At 39.6% G+C, this 15,554-nt stretch overlaps 2 protein-coding genes across 2 annotated transcripts in view; both read right to left on the bottom strand.

Annotated features, from left to right (window-relative positions):
• The window catches only part of ube2j1 (ubiquitin-conjugating enzyme E2, J1), a 210,083-nt gene that overhangs the window by 54,099 nt on the left and 140,430 nt on the right, over nt 1-15,554 (bottom strand). The gene's annotated exons all lie outside the window — the stretch shown is intronic.
• The window catches only part of ankrd6b (ankyrin repeat domain 6b), a 31,511-nt gene that overhangs the window by 2,702 nt on the left and 13,255 nt on the right, over nt 1-15,554 (bottom strand). Inside the window, exons 4-14 of the mRNA XM_062437405.1 lie at nt 15,279-15,377; nt 14,737-14,835; nt 10,335-10,433; nt 9,826-9,924; nt 7,812-7,889; nt 6,646-6,750; nt 5,829-5,942; nt 5,547-5,717; nt 2,656-2,808; nt 821-934; nt 279-579 (exon numbers count right to left, since the gene is read on the bottom strand). Coding sequence (XP_062293389.1) covers nt 279-579; nt 821-934; nt 2,656-2,808; nt 5,547-5,717; nt 5,829-5,942; nt 6,646-6,750; nt 7,812-7,889; nt 9,826-9,924; nt 10,335-10,433; nt 14,737-14,835; nt 15,279-15,377 — 1,432 coding nt within the window. The remainder of the gene's footprint in view (nt 1-278; nt 580-820; nt 935-2,655; nt 2,809-5,546; nt 5,718-5,828; nt 5,943-6,645; nt 6,751-7,811; nt 7,890-9,825; nt 9,925-10,334; nt 10,434-14,736; nt 14,836-15,278; nt 15,378-15,554) is intronic.

The following is a 15,554-nucleotide window of genomic DNA, read 5'->3' as shown; positions in this document are numbered from 1 at the left end:
ATTGTCAAGAAGGTGATCATTTTACTTCATGTTTGCTATTGAAGTCATAATGGGTGATGGTGGTGTATTAGGGTGCATTATATTGAATGGTGTTCCTAATATTTTGTCCACTCCAAAGTAGAATTATCACCTTTTTGACAATGTTAACAAAAAGTGAAAATGTATAAACTTCATAAATGTAGAATTTATATCAGAGCTATTAGAATGAATTAGATTGCACAGGTGTATCTGATGACGAGGCTGGTGACTGTAAATGATCTGATTGGATGAGGCTGTACCTGGAGAGCTCTCTACATGAACCACAAAGTAGTGATTGGCTGAGCCGCCCTCTGCCACGCTGGTCTCCGCCCTGCTGGAGTGCAGGAGTGCGGGGCTGCTGTGGAGCTCCAGGCACTCTGCGCTGCCTCCGTGTGTGGCGGGCAGCACGGTGAGGCCTGCTCCCTCTGCGTCGTTCAGGCCCTCTGATGCTGAGGAGCAGCGCTGCAGCTTGGTGCTGCCCGGCTCTCCTGTGATGCGACCCTCCATGTTCTGCAGCTTGGACAGACACCAGTTCTTCAGCTCGCTGACCAGGGACGCCTGCTTGAAGAGCACAACACACAAACACACACACACACACACAAATACAGCTACTTATATTATCATGTCTCACTTGCTGAACACTGTTCTTTCTTCTCTTCTGTTATAAGTGCATCTTTAATTCTTATATATGTAAATATTCTCCCTGCAGTTATGTTGACAGTTTCCGTTGCTATCTGGAACATTATGCAGGCCTTTAAAAAACAGAGAGAGCAAACAGCTGTCTGTGGTTGGTTGGTGTTACCTGTTTCTTCTCTGCCTCCAGCCTCTCCTGTAGGGCCTTCTGTTCGATCCTCTGCACACACTCGCTCCTCTCTGCTGACACTCTCTCCACTGTCATCTTATCAAGAGCCCGGATCTGACACAGAGACCGGAGATCATATATGTGAAACAGTCAGAGTTTGTTTAGTCATTCTCTGCTACATGTTCTCAAGTTTTACAGCATTCTCTTCATTTTAGCCCCAACTGACCAGCACACCTGCAGAGAAACACTTTTATAGACAACACTGTTCTTCCAGCTTTGTGTCTCTCTCCTGTTTCACTTCACTTCCTGACACTTGTCACTTGTAATAACCTAACTGTCCTGCATCAGTCCTGATCTCAACTCCATCCAACACCTTTGGGATGAACGGGAACGCTGCTCCCTATCAGCCAACATCGGTGCTGCACCTCACTGATGCTCTTGTGGCTGAATGGGAGCAAAGGTTCCATCTCCTCACACCAGCAGAGTGGAGACTGTTATAGAAGCACATTATTTTTGTTGCATGAATTGAACAAACTCACTCCAGCTCATCCAGCTGTAGAGTCATATGTCAATAAAGTATATATCATAATATTAAGGAGCCAATAGGGACACAGGAGTACTACAGTGAACAGTGTTAGTCTTCCAGTCTTTCAGTCAGTAATAGGTCCTCCTGTGTTTTGGCCTACATACCTGCCTCTGTTGTTGTTTTGATCTTGTTGATTATTCACTCCTGCCTTCATCCACTTCTGGATTTTCTCAGGCAGCAGTGATGCTCACGCATCATGCATGAGTGACCTCATGCAATCTGATAGATTGCTTTTATCTGAAGCTGTGAGCACATGTATATTGGATGTGTGGTGGCTCCTCAGGGAGATGGAGTCAAAGTGCCCACACTGTTACCCTAATGTTTCATCCAGTCAACTGCACAGGGAATACAATAGCTGACCTGTGCTGTGTGTCTATACAGAGCTGCAGTGAGAAGACTTCTGTAGAATGAACTCTAACAAATGATCATGACATCAAGACTGAAAATGTTCAGAGCTGTTTTAAACTTTAGTTTCCACTCATTCTGCATATTTCTAAGCTTATACTTAACACTGATGCAGCTTTCTGTACAGTTTGTTGATAATATCGTCACATATTTATATCCTCATTTGACAGCTGAGAATAATATAAAATATACAAAACCAAAAAAAAAGGCTAAAGTTTCTCTGTGGGAGCTGAAAGCTGTTTCCAGGTGTTGGGGAGTCAGAATATGAACAGTATGTGGGTTAAGGGTTAAGAAGAAAGAGTCCATCACAAGTGTGACAGTGTTGTAAGAGTGTGATGTTAAACCTGAGGACTCTTCTGACTCTTCTTTGTGTTGTGTAACTGTTAATTGGAGAGAAGGCTCTAGTTTAATTTCAACACATTTGCCTTTAATGTTTGGGTGGTTCATCATGTCATTTTCCACTAAGTAGCAGGCAGTGTGACCAAAGGCTTCATCAATATCTGTTTATTCATGAAGAAAGCTCAGTCTGTTTTCCATCAGAGTATTTACTGTCCTGTCACCTCCCCTTCCTCTGATTCTGGAGATCTCTTTTTTTTTTTGTTAAAGAAAAAAATAAAGATTGTTTGATTCTTTCCTTTTTTTTGTTAAAGAAAAAAGTATGAACATGCAGAGTCTCCTCCACTCTCTGCTGTAGATCAGAGGTTCCAAACCCCTGCTCCACAGACCCATACAGGGCCTCACAACATCTTCTATTGGAGATTATAAGATTCAACAAAAAAGCTTCACAGGCCAACAAATCAAACCATAACTGCTGCACGGTGAAGCTTTCTGCTGTGGACAGTACCTGGTGTTTGTTCTTGCGGTCCAGCTGGCCCATCTTGCTGTTCATCAGGTCCTGCACGGTGTGGATCTCAGTCTTCATCTCCTCCTTAGTGGCCTCCAGCTGGTTCTCCAGTTTATTGATGAGAGGCTCACAGCGGCAGCCGTTCAGAGGAGCCTGCGACACACAACAGACACCATCACAACTACACACACAGCTAACATGTTCAACAAAGACTGACTGAAGGTCCAGGTTCAAATAATGCAAGTATTCAGTCATTCACACAGGCCTTTTATACCAAATTGTAAGAGCAGCATTGTTAACAGTGGGCTGTTTTTAAGAATCACATCCAACAACAGTTCAGTCAGTGAGAAAACTTCACAATGTTTATTGCATCAAAGGAAATATGTATTTAAGGTCAGTTTACAAGAGAAGCCTCCAGCCTGATATTTGACACACTGTTTTATCTCTGTGCTTAAAATGTGAAAATAAACGTATAAATAACTTGCATGCATTCTTTTTTTGTGGACCCAGCATCAAATTACTGCTTTTAATCGATTTTGAGAGAATATATTAGAGGATTATGGCAAAAATGTCTAAGTGGTGTAACCATAAAAACTAGCTCAACTTTATTAAAAACACTAAATTGTCAATAAAACACCATATGAACTAGTTTGGCATGGTCTTACATTATAACTTTTATATTAAATAAAGGTAATGGAATACAATTGTTCTAAATATTACATTTAATCTGGGGAATCATGGAGATCAGGAAACATTTACATTTGTTTTAATGAAGTCATTATTAATATAAGTCCACTTAAATACACTGTAGGTGATAAAATATGTAATATTTATCATTCTTTTGTGGTTACACCATTTGACATTTTCAGGACCATTCAGTCTTACTTTTGGTAAAAAAAAAAAATGGTGCAAATGTCATTTTAAATGATATAAAACCAACAAAAATACTAAATGACTATTTGAACAAACCTGATGCTTCTTTTAAAACTAGTTTTTAATATATTTTTGAATTGCACATCTTGACAACCCTTATTTGTCACTGACCCATACATTGTTGTTGACTTTTAAAGGCAGACAGCAGGTTAATCACATGTTCTCCTTTTTCAGTCAGAAGCAGAGAACACTTTTACTGTAAGGAAAATATCTGAGTGCTTTTTGATCCATGGTGAACTAACTGTTATGAACAAGTAGTGAAGTCAGGTGTTTTTTTCTGCTGCATCAGCAGAGAAGAAAAGTACAGAGTGTGTTGAGGAAAATGACCTGATCAGGTCTGCGTTTGTGCTCCATTTACGGAGCTAACTAACAGCGTGTGGACTGTTCTAATAAAATATATATACACAGTAGTGGTCAAGTGTTCGGGCATGCTTACTCATTCAGGGGATTTTCTTTAGTTTTGCAGAGTTTCTTTATTTTTAAAGTGTTAAATAAACCAAACTGTGTTTCATATTTTAGATTCCTCAAAGTAGCCAGTGTTTGACTGCTGGCAGTATCTTAACCAGCTTCATGAGGTAGTCACCTGGAATCGTGCCGTGCCAACAGTTGTGCCTTGTCAAAAGTTTATTGCTGGAATTTTTTGACTTCTTAATGTTTTGGAGACCATCAGTTGTGTTGTGTGAGGTAGTGTTAGTATACAGCAGATAGCCTGATTCCACCACTGTAACCCATATTAAGGTAGGAACTGCTCAACTAAGAGAAACAATAGTCCATCATTACTTTAAGACATGAAGGTCAGCCGATCTAAACAAATTCAAGAACTTTAAAAGTTTCTTCAAATAGTCACAAAAAGCATCAACGCTGTGATGACACTGGCTCTCATGAGGACTGACCCAGGAAAGGAAGATAGAGTTCCCTCAGGCCTTCAGGGTCAGATTGCTGCAAAGAAAGCACTGCTGAGGGAGACCAATGAGAGGAAGAGAACAGACTGGGCCAAGAAACAAAGAATGGACATCAGACCAGTGGAAATCTGTCATTTGAGTCCAAATTTTCTATTTCCAGCTGCTGTGTCTTTGTGAGATGCTGAGAAGGTGAGTGGATGGTTATCTGCATGTGTAGTTCCTATCATTAAGCATGGATGAGTAGGTGTGATGTTGTGTGGTTGCTTTGCTGGTGACGCTGTTGGCTACTTATTCAGAATTAAAGGAGCACTTGAATTGGCAAACACACAATTCAGCAGCAGTGATCCAAAACACACCTTCAGACTATATAAGAGCTATTTTACCAATAAGTAAAGTGGTGGAGTGCTGCATCAGATGACTTGGCCTCCACAATCACATGACCTAAACTCAACAGAGAAGGTTTAGGATGAGCACAGAATGAAGGAAAAGCAGCTAACAAGTGCTCAGCATATGTGGAAAACTGCTTCAAGCATTCCAGGTAACGACCTCATAAAGCTGGTTGAGAGAATGCCCGGAGCATCACAGCTAAAGCTATATACACTCACCGGCCTCTTTATTAGCTACACCTGTGCAATATAATGTAATCCAATACAACAGCTCTGCTATAAATTCTACATTTATGAAGTTTATACGTTTTCAGTTTTTGCTGATATTGAGGTCATAGTGGGTGATGGTGGTGTACTAGCATACATTATATTGAATGGTGTTCCTAATATTTTATCCACTCCATTAACATACATGAGGGGGGGAAATATTAGGAACACCATTCAATATAATGCACCTCAGTACAACACCACTACTCAGTAATAAACATAAAGTAAAATTATCACTTTTTATTACAATGTCAACACAAATTGAAAATGTATAAACTTCATAAAAGTAGAATTTAAAGCAGAGCTGTTGTATTGGATTGAATGAGATTGCACAGGTGTAGCTAATGAAGTGGGAAGGAGAGTGTACATGTATGGTGAGTGTAGAGTCAGTGAGTGCACGTACCTGCATGATTTTACCATCCTTTCCTCGGTACAGTGTGTAGAGCTGATAGGCTTTATAGTTGTGTGGAGGGATGGGTGTATGAGGTGAGACTCCTCTCAGTTTGCCTTTCCTCCTGTGCAAGGCTTCGCTGTGCTTGGTTTCTTTGCGGCGGAGCGGCTCAGACAGAGACGGCTGCAACATCAGCAACACATGAGGTTAGTGATTATTCTTCCTCTTTATCGCTGCTCATTGCCTTCCATCAGCCACACTGTGACCAAAAAGTGAGGTGATTCAGGAAGCTACCTTTTCTTTCTGCTTCCTGTTCTTTCCTTTCCTGGTGTTTGACTCTGTCACCTCAGCGTGTTTGCAGGCCACTCTGTCACTGCTCTGCGTGTCATCTGCAGCAGATGCACTGTCCTGCAGGAAGCACAGAGGAGGAGGGAGGGGGGGGTTTGGTAAAAACATTTTGGGACATTTGAAAATATTAAACATTAACAACACTAAGAAATAGACGTTGAAAATTGTTTTAAAGTATCTAATTCAGACAAAATATATGGGAATTGATACCCAGCGGTTTTGTGTACATTTACATATATTGTATGTGATGGATGGAATGGTGGAGTCATAATAAACATGGTTTTAGGTTTGTATACTTCACTGAGTGTAAACATCCTACAGCTTCAATAAAGAGCTGATTGTGAACTGGTACACAATATTTATGTCACTGTCAAACCACGTGGAATAAGATCATTTTAACTACTTTAAAGCTTCTTAAGCAGGAATACTGTACAAAGAGAAAACTGTTACAGGATAAAGTTGGAGTTAGTCGATGCATTACTCTCCTGGACACTGCAGCGTGTGTTAACAGCTACTCAAACAGAAAGAAGTAGTGCATTTGTTGGGGACTATATTCTGTGGTGGATGAATTCATATTTGGTGTTCTAGTGAGAATCTGTGGCAGTAGAATAATGTGTGTGGGATTGGGTCAAATACACTACAGTATGTGTTCATGGTGACGCAACAGTTTGACTCATATATGTGTTTTTTTATAGTTTCTGGACAGCAGTGGAGCTCTATGGCACAGAGGAAGAAGATACATCAGGCACATTAAATGTTTTACCTTACAGGGCAGCATCTCATCTCTGGGCACAGACTGAGCTCTGCCTTCTGCCTTTAGCTTGTCTCTCCTCTTCCTCACGCTCCTGCCACGTGCATAGCTCTGCACCTGAACACACACACACACACACACACACAGGAGATTAAATGTTAAGTTATGAAGTGCACGCAGATAATGACTTCTTTCCTTCTCAGCTGTTCTGAGAAGGAACTCGGTGCAAATAATCCAACAGAGGATGTCCATAACAGGGCAGAGGTTTGGGATTTAGGGAGGTACTCAGACATCTCCTCAACGGTTTCACTCTGCAGAAAGAATGAACCATGCATTTTTTATTAAAAAAATGTCTAACACATATATGACCAAGTACAACTGTAGTTTTCATTTTGTGTGTATAATTAAATATGAGATTTGCCCGCATGCACACATTGTCAGGCTAATTGTGATTTATTAAGAGAAAAATATGAGCATTCATACATGCACACACAGTTTCATAAATGTCATGATTTTTGGGTGCATTTATGGATCAAACATACTGCTTTATATAACTGATCGATTGAGATTTGTATTATTGTGTAATACAGTACAATGTACACCAAATAACAACGACAAAGACAGACAAGATTAAGGAATTAAATAAGGTAACGGAAGCTTCCTTCATAATCAGATCAACATTATCCAGCATAAATAATCAATAGAGGAAAAATAAAACTAAAAAATAATCAGACAAAGTAAGTAGTATCCATCCTGCCTTCTTTTCCAGGCCTTTGCCACAAAGCTTGTAAGTTTAAATACATCAACATTAAATATACATTCCATTTTACATTTTATAAACGAGGCTCCTGATCATAGAATCTTTACAATCTATTATCTTTCTCTTTTTCTTTACACACCACGCTTTCATGTTATAAAAAGCAGTCTTAGAATAAATAATAGTCAGTCAGTATATGACAGTATATGAGCACAAAGGTGTATCTCTAAGTATGAGTTTTACTTCTCTCACACCACTACCTCTTGTTTCTTTTGTGTGTGTGCGTGTGTGCGTGTGTGTGTGTGTGTGTGTGTGTGTGTGTGTGTGTGTGTGTGTGTGTGTGTGTGTGTGTGTGTGTGTGTGTGTGTGTGTGTGTGTGTGTGTGTGTATCTGTATGTAACAAAACCATTACTGGATTTACCTGTGGAGCTTTGGTGAGAAGAAGAGCGACGTCTGGGTTGTTGTGTTCTCTGGCCTGGTCCAAAGCTGTGTGACCTGCCTGCACACGCACACACGCACATACACACACACAGACACAAACACAGAGTGAGACAACACATGACAACACATAGTTGCAACTGAGCATCTAACTTCAATGGAATTTGAAACAGGCTAAAATCAGAGACAAGGCTTTATTTCTACTTCCAGTTAATGCAATCCTCCATGTTAACATGATTAATCCACTATCAGATACATTTACAAAGAACTAATTCCATCAGTTCAACAACTGAGTCACATTATACTCACTACTGAGCAGCTCTCACTTTGTCTTCTTAACTGAAACCCTTCTTTATGAAATACTGTAAATTCTCAAATACTGACGTCAGTGGCACAGACACCTCCTCCATTAATTCAGCATCTTAATTAATTCAGTGTGATGTTCATTTGCACAGCACTAATTCCATCACTCACTGCCTCTACCCCTCAAATGATGTTACAGGATGGCTTCACATTTCTTCAGTTTTCTGTTCTAAAACAACAGTCAGTGTCTATATGAACACTGAAATCTGTTTTTTCTTGCTGTAATCATTCCTCCTGTTCATACTGACCATTAGAAGATCCCTTCATAATGCAATTACAATGGAAGTGATGGAGGACTAAATTCACAGTCCTCCTCCTGTGCAAGATATCAAGCTTCAGTCGTCCAAATGAGTCAAATCTTCATCTTCTATGCTTCAACATTACAGTGTTTTAGTACCAAAGTCTTCTTGTTACTATACCTTCACCACAGCTCAACAGGGAAACACTAAGAGGGAATTTGATGCTAAAAAGACTGTAAATGTGTCAGATATCACTTGATATGACTAACTCAGACTGCTGAAGCTCAATAGAAGCTGATCATCTACTTTTAAATGACTGTGTAGACACACTGTGGATTTAGTCCTCCATCACTTCCATTGAAAGCACATTTGAAAGAGATCTATTAATAGTCAGTATGAACAGGAGGAATGATTACAGAGAGGAAAACCTCTTTCACTGTTCATATGGACACCTGACTGCTGCTTTAAAACATGTGAAACATTGTGAAACTGTCCTTTAAACTACCATGAAGCAGATTCCCTTTGTTGGCAGTATTTATATGAAAAAAACATCATGAAGGAGCACATCAAATATGACTCAACTGGCATTCATTAATGTAAGACAACATTATTCATGAAATAAAAGAGGACATCAGAGCAGCAGAGTGGTGATGACTCTGTTGTTGTACTCATGCTGTAATGTACAGTCCATTACACTCAATTTACCATGTGAGCTGTTGTTTGTAGGTTACAATAATCCCTCCCCCTGGCCTTTATTAGCAACAGCTGGCCACTCCTCCGCTTAATATTTGAGACAGAGCTGTTATTTGAACACTGGCCTTTATATGAGAAATTACAGTCATTACTTGTAATCAATGTTAATATGATGGTTTTGATTGCTGTTAAGCTACTGTCAGTGAAACTCAACACTTCTTCCAGCAACTCAATAGGAACAATTCCTTCTTTTCTGGGTAGGATTTCACTGTTAGTCATCTACAGGAAGTGTTGCATTTACTCGATAGTAGTTTAAACAGCAATGGAGGGAAAAAAAGGTTTGATGTTGTACAAGCATTAAATGTTTGAAGTGATTGGCCTTTATTTGTTCACTCATTCTATAATTATATTAAATCTTGTAGACACGGCCACAGACAAAGCTTCTCTGTATCTAACGTCTGTATTCCTGACATTACAAACTGTGACCAATTTGTGCTACATGGAGTCACCAACGTGTAATGTTGGCGAGTGCAGCGTTAAACGGACGACAGGAAGCAGGAGCGGCATACTGCTGGAAGAACCCTAGAGACGAGATTGTTAACAGCAGCAGTGTGTGCTGAATTGAAGATGAAGAAAAGGCAAAGTGAGTGCATGAACACTTCTCCTGCATTAATGATGTAGAACGAGGCTGCGGGCGCTCACATTGTTGCAGATGCGGCTGTCAGCTCCCGCCTCCAGCAGCAAACGTACTGTCTTCTTGTGATTCAGAGCAGCTGCCACGTGTAGTGGTGTGTCCCCAGCCTACACACACACACACACACACACACACACACACACACACACACACAAGGAACAAGAGGTGGTGGTGTGAGAGTGTACCGTTTATGTCGTCAAAACTCCAAGACATTTGCTCCTTGAATGAACATTTAAGTCCTATGCATTAAACAGAGGATCTCATGCAGACTGACACACAACGCTAACACAAAACTATCCATGCGTTCACTAAATATGGATCTCACATTTCTAGAACTGTGCACCTGTTTCAGCAGGAAACTGAACCTTTTCCTCTCCAGACAATTTTTCAGGTTTTTTAAACATTAGCTAAACGTTCCAATCAATAGTAGAAACATTCCATAGTGGACACTACTGTATATAATAACTACAGACATGATGGTTCAGAGTTCAGCTAGTAAGGTCAGGTAGTAACTCACCAGGTTCTTCTCCGACACGGAGCAAAAGGCTCCCAGCAGGATGCGGATCATGGCCACGTGGTTGTAGCGGGCCGCCACATGGAGACATGAATCCCCTGCCTGGAAGAAGATTTACTCACATTAAACTTTCATTTGGAAAATAAGCCACATTTAAAATATGTCTCTGCACAAAGAGAAAATACATTATAATACTTTCTGAATGAAATGTGATGATGTAGATCATAATTAGATTATGTACATATATCTATCTAGATCTTTATTTATCTATATGACAGCCATCAACACAATGGATCTCTTTCTGCAATCAAACATCATTTTAAAGTTTATTGTTAATATTTTTTTTTCCTGAGCGGAAGAAAAAATGATCTTTAGAGTAAAATCACAAATGTTCCTTTTACTCTCTGAGCCTCTGAGTGTGTGAGCTGAGGAAATGTTTGATTGACAGCTGAGCCAGCAGCAGAACCAAATAAAGCTGTTCTGACAACTGGACCTTAAAAGGGACTGTGTTTTGTTGGCAGTGTTGTTGAAGTTTATAGGGGACTTAATATGCTTTTCTTTATTTTCAGCCATATTTATGATGATAGTGTCTACTGTTCATATTAATGTCATGTGCCAAAGTGGCAAATAATGAGGGAAACATATGTAGAAGTGCTGTTGGACTGCTGTGAATGCTTGTTTTTAGGGATGCATTGATATATCAGCCAAAATATCAAATATCGGCCTATTGTAAATAAGGAAACATTCACAGATGTTGTGGTTATTTGTGCTCAGACAGTAGTAGCAATAGTGGCTATGGAAAAGAGACATTTCTTGTGGAAATGAATTAAGACAGTCTGTATGTAACAACAACAGTCTTCTCTACGGCACCACCACCAAAGTCCTCAATAAACTCCAATACGTCCAGAACTCTGCTGCACGCCTCCTCACCGGTACCCGCTCCAGAGAACACATCACACCTGTCCTCCGTGAACTTCACTGGCTTCCAATCAAACACAGAATCAACTTTAAAATCCTCCTCACCACCTACAAGGCCCTCAACAACTTAGCACCCCCCTACCTTGCTGACCTCCTTCATCACCACGCCCCCTCCCGATCCCTCAGGTCCGTCCCTGCCAACCTGCTACAAGTCCCCCGGACTAAGTGAAGGACCTGGGGTGATCGGGCCTTCTCTGTTGCTGACCCCACCCTATGGAATTCACTCCCCCCTCACATCAAAATCTCCCCAACCCTCTCCTCTTTCAAATCTGCACTAAAAACACACCTTTTCATACTAGCCTTCAACTCCTAGCTCCCACTGGACTCGTCATGTTTTAACCTTTGTTTTTGTCTTCTTTTGTTTGTTTGTTTTTTAACCTTTTATAACTTATAAACATTTGTTTCATAGTTTTAAATAGGGAAATAGGGAAATTGTAAAGCGTCTTTGAGCACCGCATAAAGCGCTATATAAGTTTGATTTATTATTATTATTATTATTATTATTAAGATAATTTCATACATTTGTATGACTGAATTTGTGCAAATTCAAAGATAGTGTAATGATGGGCTGAATTAATTAAAACAAGCTATTAAATATAACAACATAATAAATAACAATAATAAATAACAGCAAAACATAATAACATCATTTTTTTTTTTTAAATCAATATTGGTATATATCTGTTATCAGCCAAATTCTTATTTTAAAAATCAGTATTGGTCAAGAATTACACAATCGGTGCATCCCTTCTGGTTTTCCAACAGTTTTTTTTCTACTTTATGATCGAGCTGATGTCAGGTCGTGACAGGTTTTTTTATATGGTTATCTTCTCCATGCACAGTGCACAAACTCACTGCTCTGCTCCTCTAACATTATGGCATTTTTGCATTGTTTTGGGGGTAATCACACTGAGCTATGACTGGAGCCGAGTTGTGAGTGTTTCTCAGTTACACAGCAGGGAACAGTAAAATGACTAGTTTGGTCTCTGTTGGTTCGAGAAAAGAACAAAAAAGATTAAAGACATCAGTTTAGGTTGTTGCAATGAGCATTTGTAATTTTGGACATTTTAACGAATAACAATTAATTAACAATTCCAAAAACAAAAAAAAACTTAGATTAATCAATATAGGAATTTCTTTTAAGGCCTGAAACCTTATTAATTAACACATCAACCATTTCAAAATTATTTCAACGATGTCATGTTACTGTATTAGAGTCTGGCAGTTATTGAGAGCATGTGTGAGCACCTGCCACAAAATCACACTGTATTGTATAAGTATTGAAGGTTGACTGTCATCACATGAGTAAAGCTTTCAGCAATCAAGGGGGACAGCTGAGGACATCTGCCTCTGATCCACTACCTCCTCTTAGATCTGTTTTGTGCTGAGTAACTACAGCCCCCCCACCCCCACCCTACCCCGTGAGGCTGAGGATTATGTTTGAAGTGCAAATGTACCACGCTGTTTCACAATTAGGAGACTTGTGTGCCATGTAAACAGTAGCGTGGCAGCAGTGGACTGCCAGGAGCAGACCGTCAGGTGGATAGAAAAGGTACATTAGTTGGTTTTCAAAGAGAATTTTACATGAAGAGATGGAAAACTTGGGGGGAAAAAACAGGAAGAAAAAGGTGATGATGGCACAGTAACAGATGTTGTATACAACCGAGGATGTAAATGAAGGATGTAGAATCCAATATGTTTACTGACTGAATGTGAACCTGAGAAATATATGTCTGGCTTCCATTTTTACACCCTGCATTAGGTTTTTAATATTTTCTGTATTATTACATATTCACCTGATAACATGGTAATGTGATATTACCTGACTTTACCAGTTGTTGGAGTTTGCCTTAGTGCTACATTAAACATTCTACCAGTTCACATTGGGTTGTGGGATACTGAGTGCTGTGCCAGTTTTGTCCTCCAAGTTCAGAAATAAGGAGGTTGTGTTTCTTGGCTGCATTAACAAGAGGCTTAGAAATGAGAGTGTTTCTGTTGGCGCGTTTGAAATGCAGAGGGTTCAGCTTCTGAACTGGGGAGCGGCCACAGTGTGACAGCAGGGTAAACACAGCTGCACATGCAATTACTGACACGTTTGATTTACGTGTGCCACATAACGAGCACTGACTACACAGTTGGGAAATGTGAGGAATCTCTGCTCTGGTTCTTAGCTCTTATCTGATTCTTTGATAACAAGTTGAAGGTACGAGCCTGCCGACAATACGGCTCCCAATGTGCAAGAAACATCCAATCACGGAGCTTAAAATTTTACATACACGGCTAAATTAAAGTGTTGAGGAAACCCATAATGCAATTTGCAGATGAAATCACTTTACTTTCAGATTAATTTGAAATTGATCAGCACCATTAGTTTAATTTAATCTAATATACATCAGTATGAGCTGAAGCTGTAGAGGTAATGTTATGAGGTCCCTATAAAAAGGCTGCTTTAAGAAACAAGTTCATGTATTCTCCTGTTTGTGGAGTAGTTTACAGTGCTGTCAAAATCAAAGAGATACATTTTGAATTCATTTGAAATACTTAAACTTAAACTTAGACATGATTAATGCGTTACTGTCTTTCAGAGACTGTAGCAGGCTCAGTTTTAAAGTTAGATTCTGGTGTCATATGAAACTAAATGACTTGATGCATCCACTGATACCAACCATGTGACGCTAGCTTGTTGAGAGGGGCGATAAATAACACTCCAAAATTAGTTGAATTTTTAACTCTGTGTCTTTCATGTGTGAATCCAAATCTGTACATCACAGGAGAGGATCTGTTCAGAGTTAAAAAGATGCTATTAAATAATAGGATTAGAATTTAAATATATTTCCTTGGTGTGGAGTCTATATTTATTCTATGATTACAAGCTTCAATATTAAGAAGAAAAAAAGGTATTCATCACAGCAAATTGTGAAACTAATTAGTTGTTGTTTTTTTTTTAAATTGACTGTAGTTTCTAATTTATAGATATAGGGATAGCAATGGCAATGTGTTGGCCCACCACTTTGGTGTAGACTGAAATATCTTGACAACTATTAGATGAATGCCATTAAATTTGCTACAGATTTTGGGCACTTGGGAGCCAAAGCAACAGCAGTAATGGGACTTATGGACAGTTATGTGCTATAGCAGTGGTTCCCAATCAATTTGGCTTGTGTCCTTGGAGTAAAAATACAGTAATTTACAATAAATAAAGCAAAAGGTTTAAGGAGAACTTCGAGAAATCAGGAATCAGAAGTACATTTTTTTCTGTTGTCCTATCTTGTCCTATCTTCTTAGATTAATCCAATGACTTCTTGTGGGGATTCCAACTCACAGGTTGGGAACCAGTGTGATATAGGACCAAGAGGAGAAAGAAGACTCGTGTTTGTATCTGAAAAGTGTGGCAGGTGAGTCCACCTCAGCCCTGCTGGAGACTTACATGGTTCTTGCTGTCGGGCCTGGAGCCTCCCAGGAGAAGAACCTTGGAGCTCTGAGCATGACCGTTCTGACATGCAAGGTGGAGAGCTGTGTTTCCTGCCTGGAGGATGAGTGGGAAGAGAGAGAAAGTCACTATTAATTCATGTTTATTAAGATCTGATTCTTATTATCTTATTCAGTTTTACTGTATTCAGATTCTGACATTGATGGCAACAGCCTTCAGGTCAGTCATGCCACTGCTGCTATTCTGTACATGTGTGTATACAGAGGTATACATGAAATATGGGATGCATAAAGGAATGTGATCCATGGAGACATTGTGTACTGTAACACACAGTGACAAACACAACTATGCTCATTTACAGTCTGTAACTTTATATATTTACTGTTTCAAATGGACATCAGCGTCGTCGTAGACATTTTTCCAATCAAGACATGCCGTCTCCATATATGTATTAACAAAGTGGTATCAAGTGGTATTGTGATGTCTGTATAATGTATATGTTATATACGTTGAATCCAGTTTGTGAGGTGTAGAATCACCTTGTTTTTAGCGTGGGCGTTGGCTCCAGCCTTCACCAGCAGTTTGACAGACTGACTGAAGCCATGCCAGGACACCTCATGGAGAGCAGTGTTGCCATCCTGGCAGGACAGAAAAGCACAAACACAGACACATTAACAACACACTGACTGATCCACTGGACTCAATGCTAACACGTAACCTCACGTTACTTGAAATGATGAAGAAGCTCCTCCTTCATTAAGATTATTAAGAAGTACATTCATTACAACTTTAACATCAATTCTCAAACCAGCCAA

The sequence above is a fragment of the Scomber scombrus genome, chromosome 17 (genome assembly GCF_963691925.1).
Source record: "Scomber scombrus chromosome 17, fScoSco1.1, whole genome shotgun sequence".
NCBI classification, from domain to species: Eukaryota; Metazoa; Chordata; class Actinopteri; order Scombriformes; family Scombridae; genus Scomber; species Scomber scombrus.
This window is presented reverse-complemented; position numbering and strand designations above follow the sequence as displayed.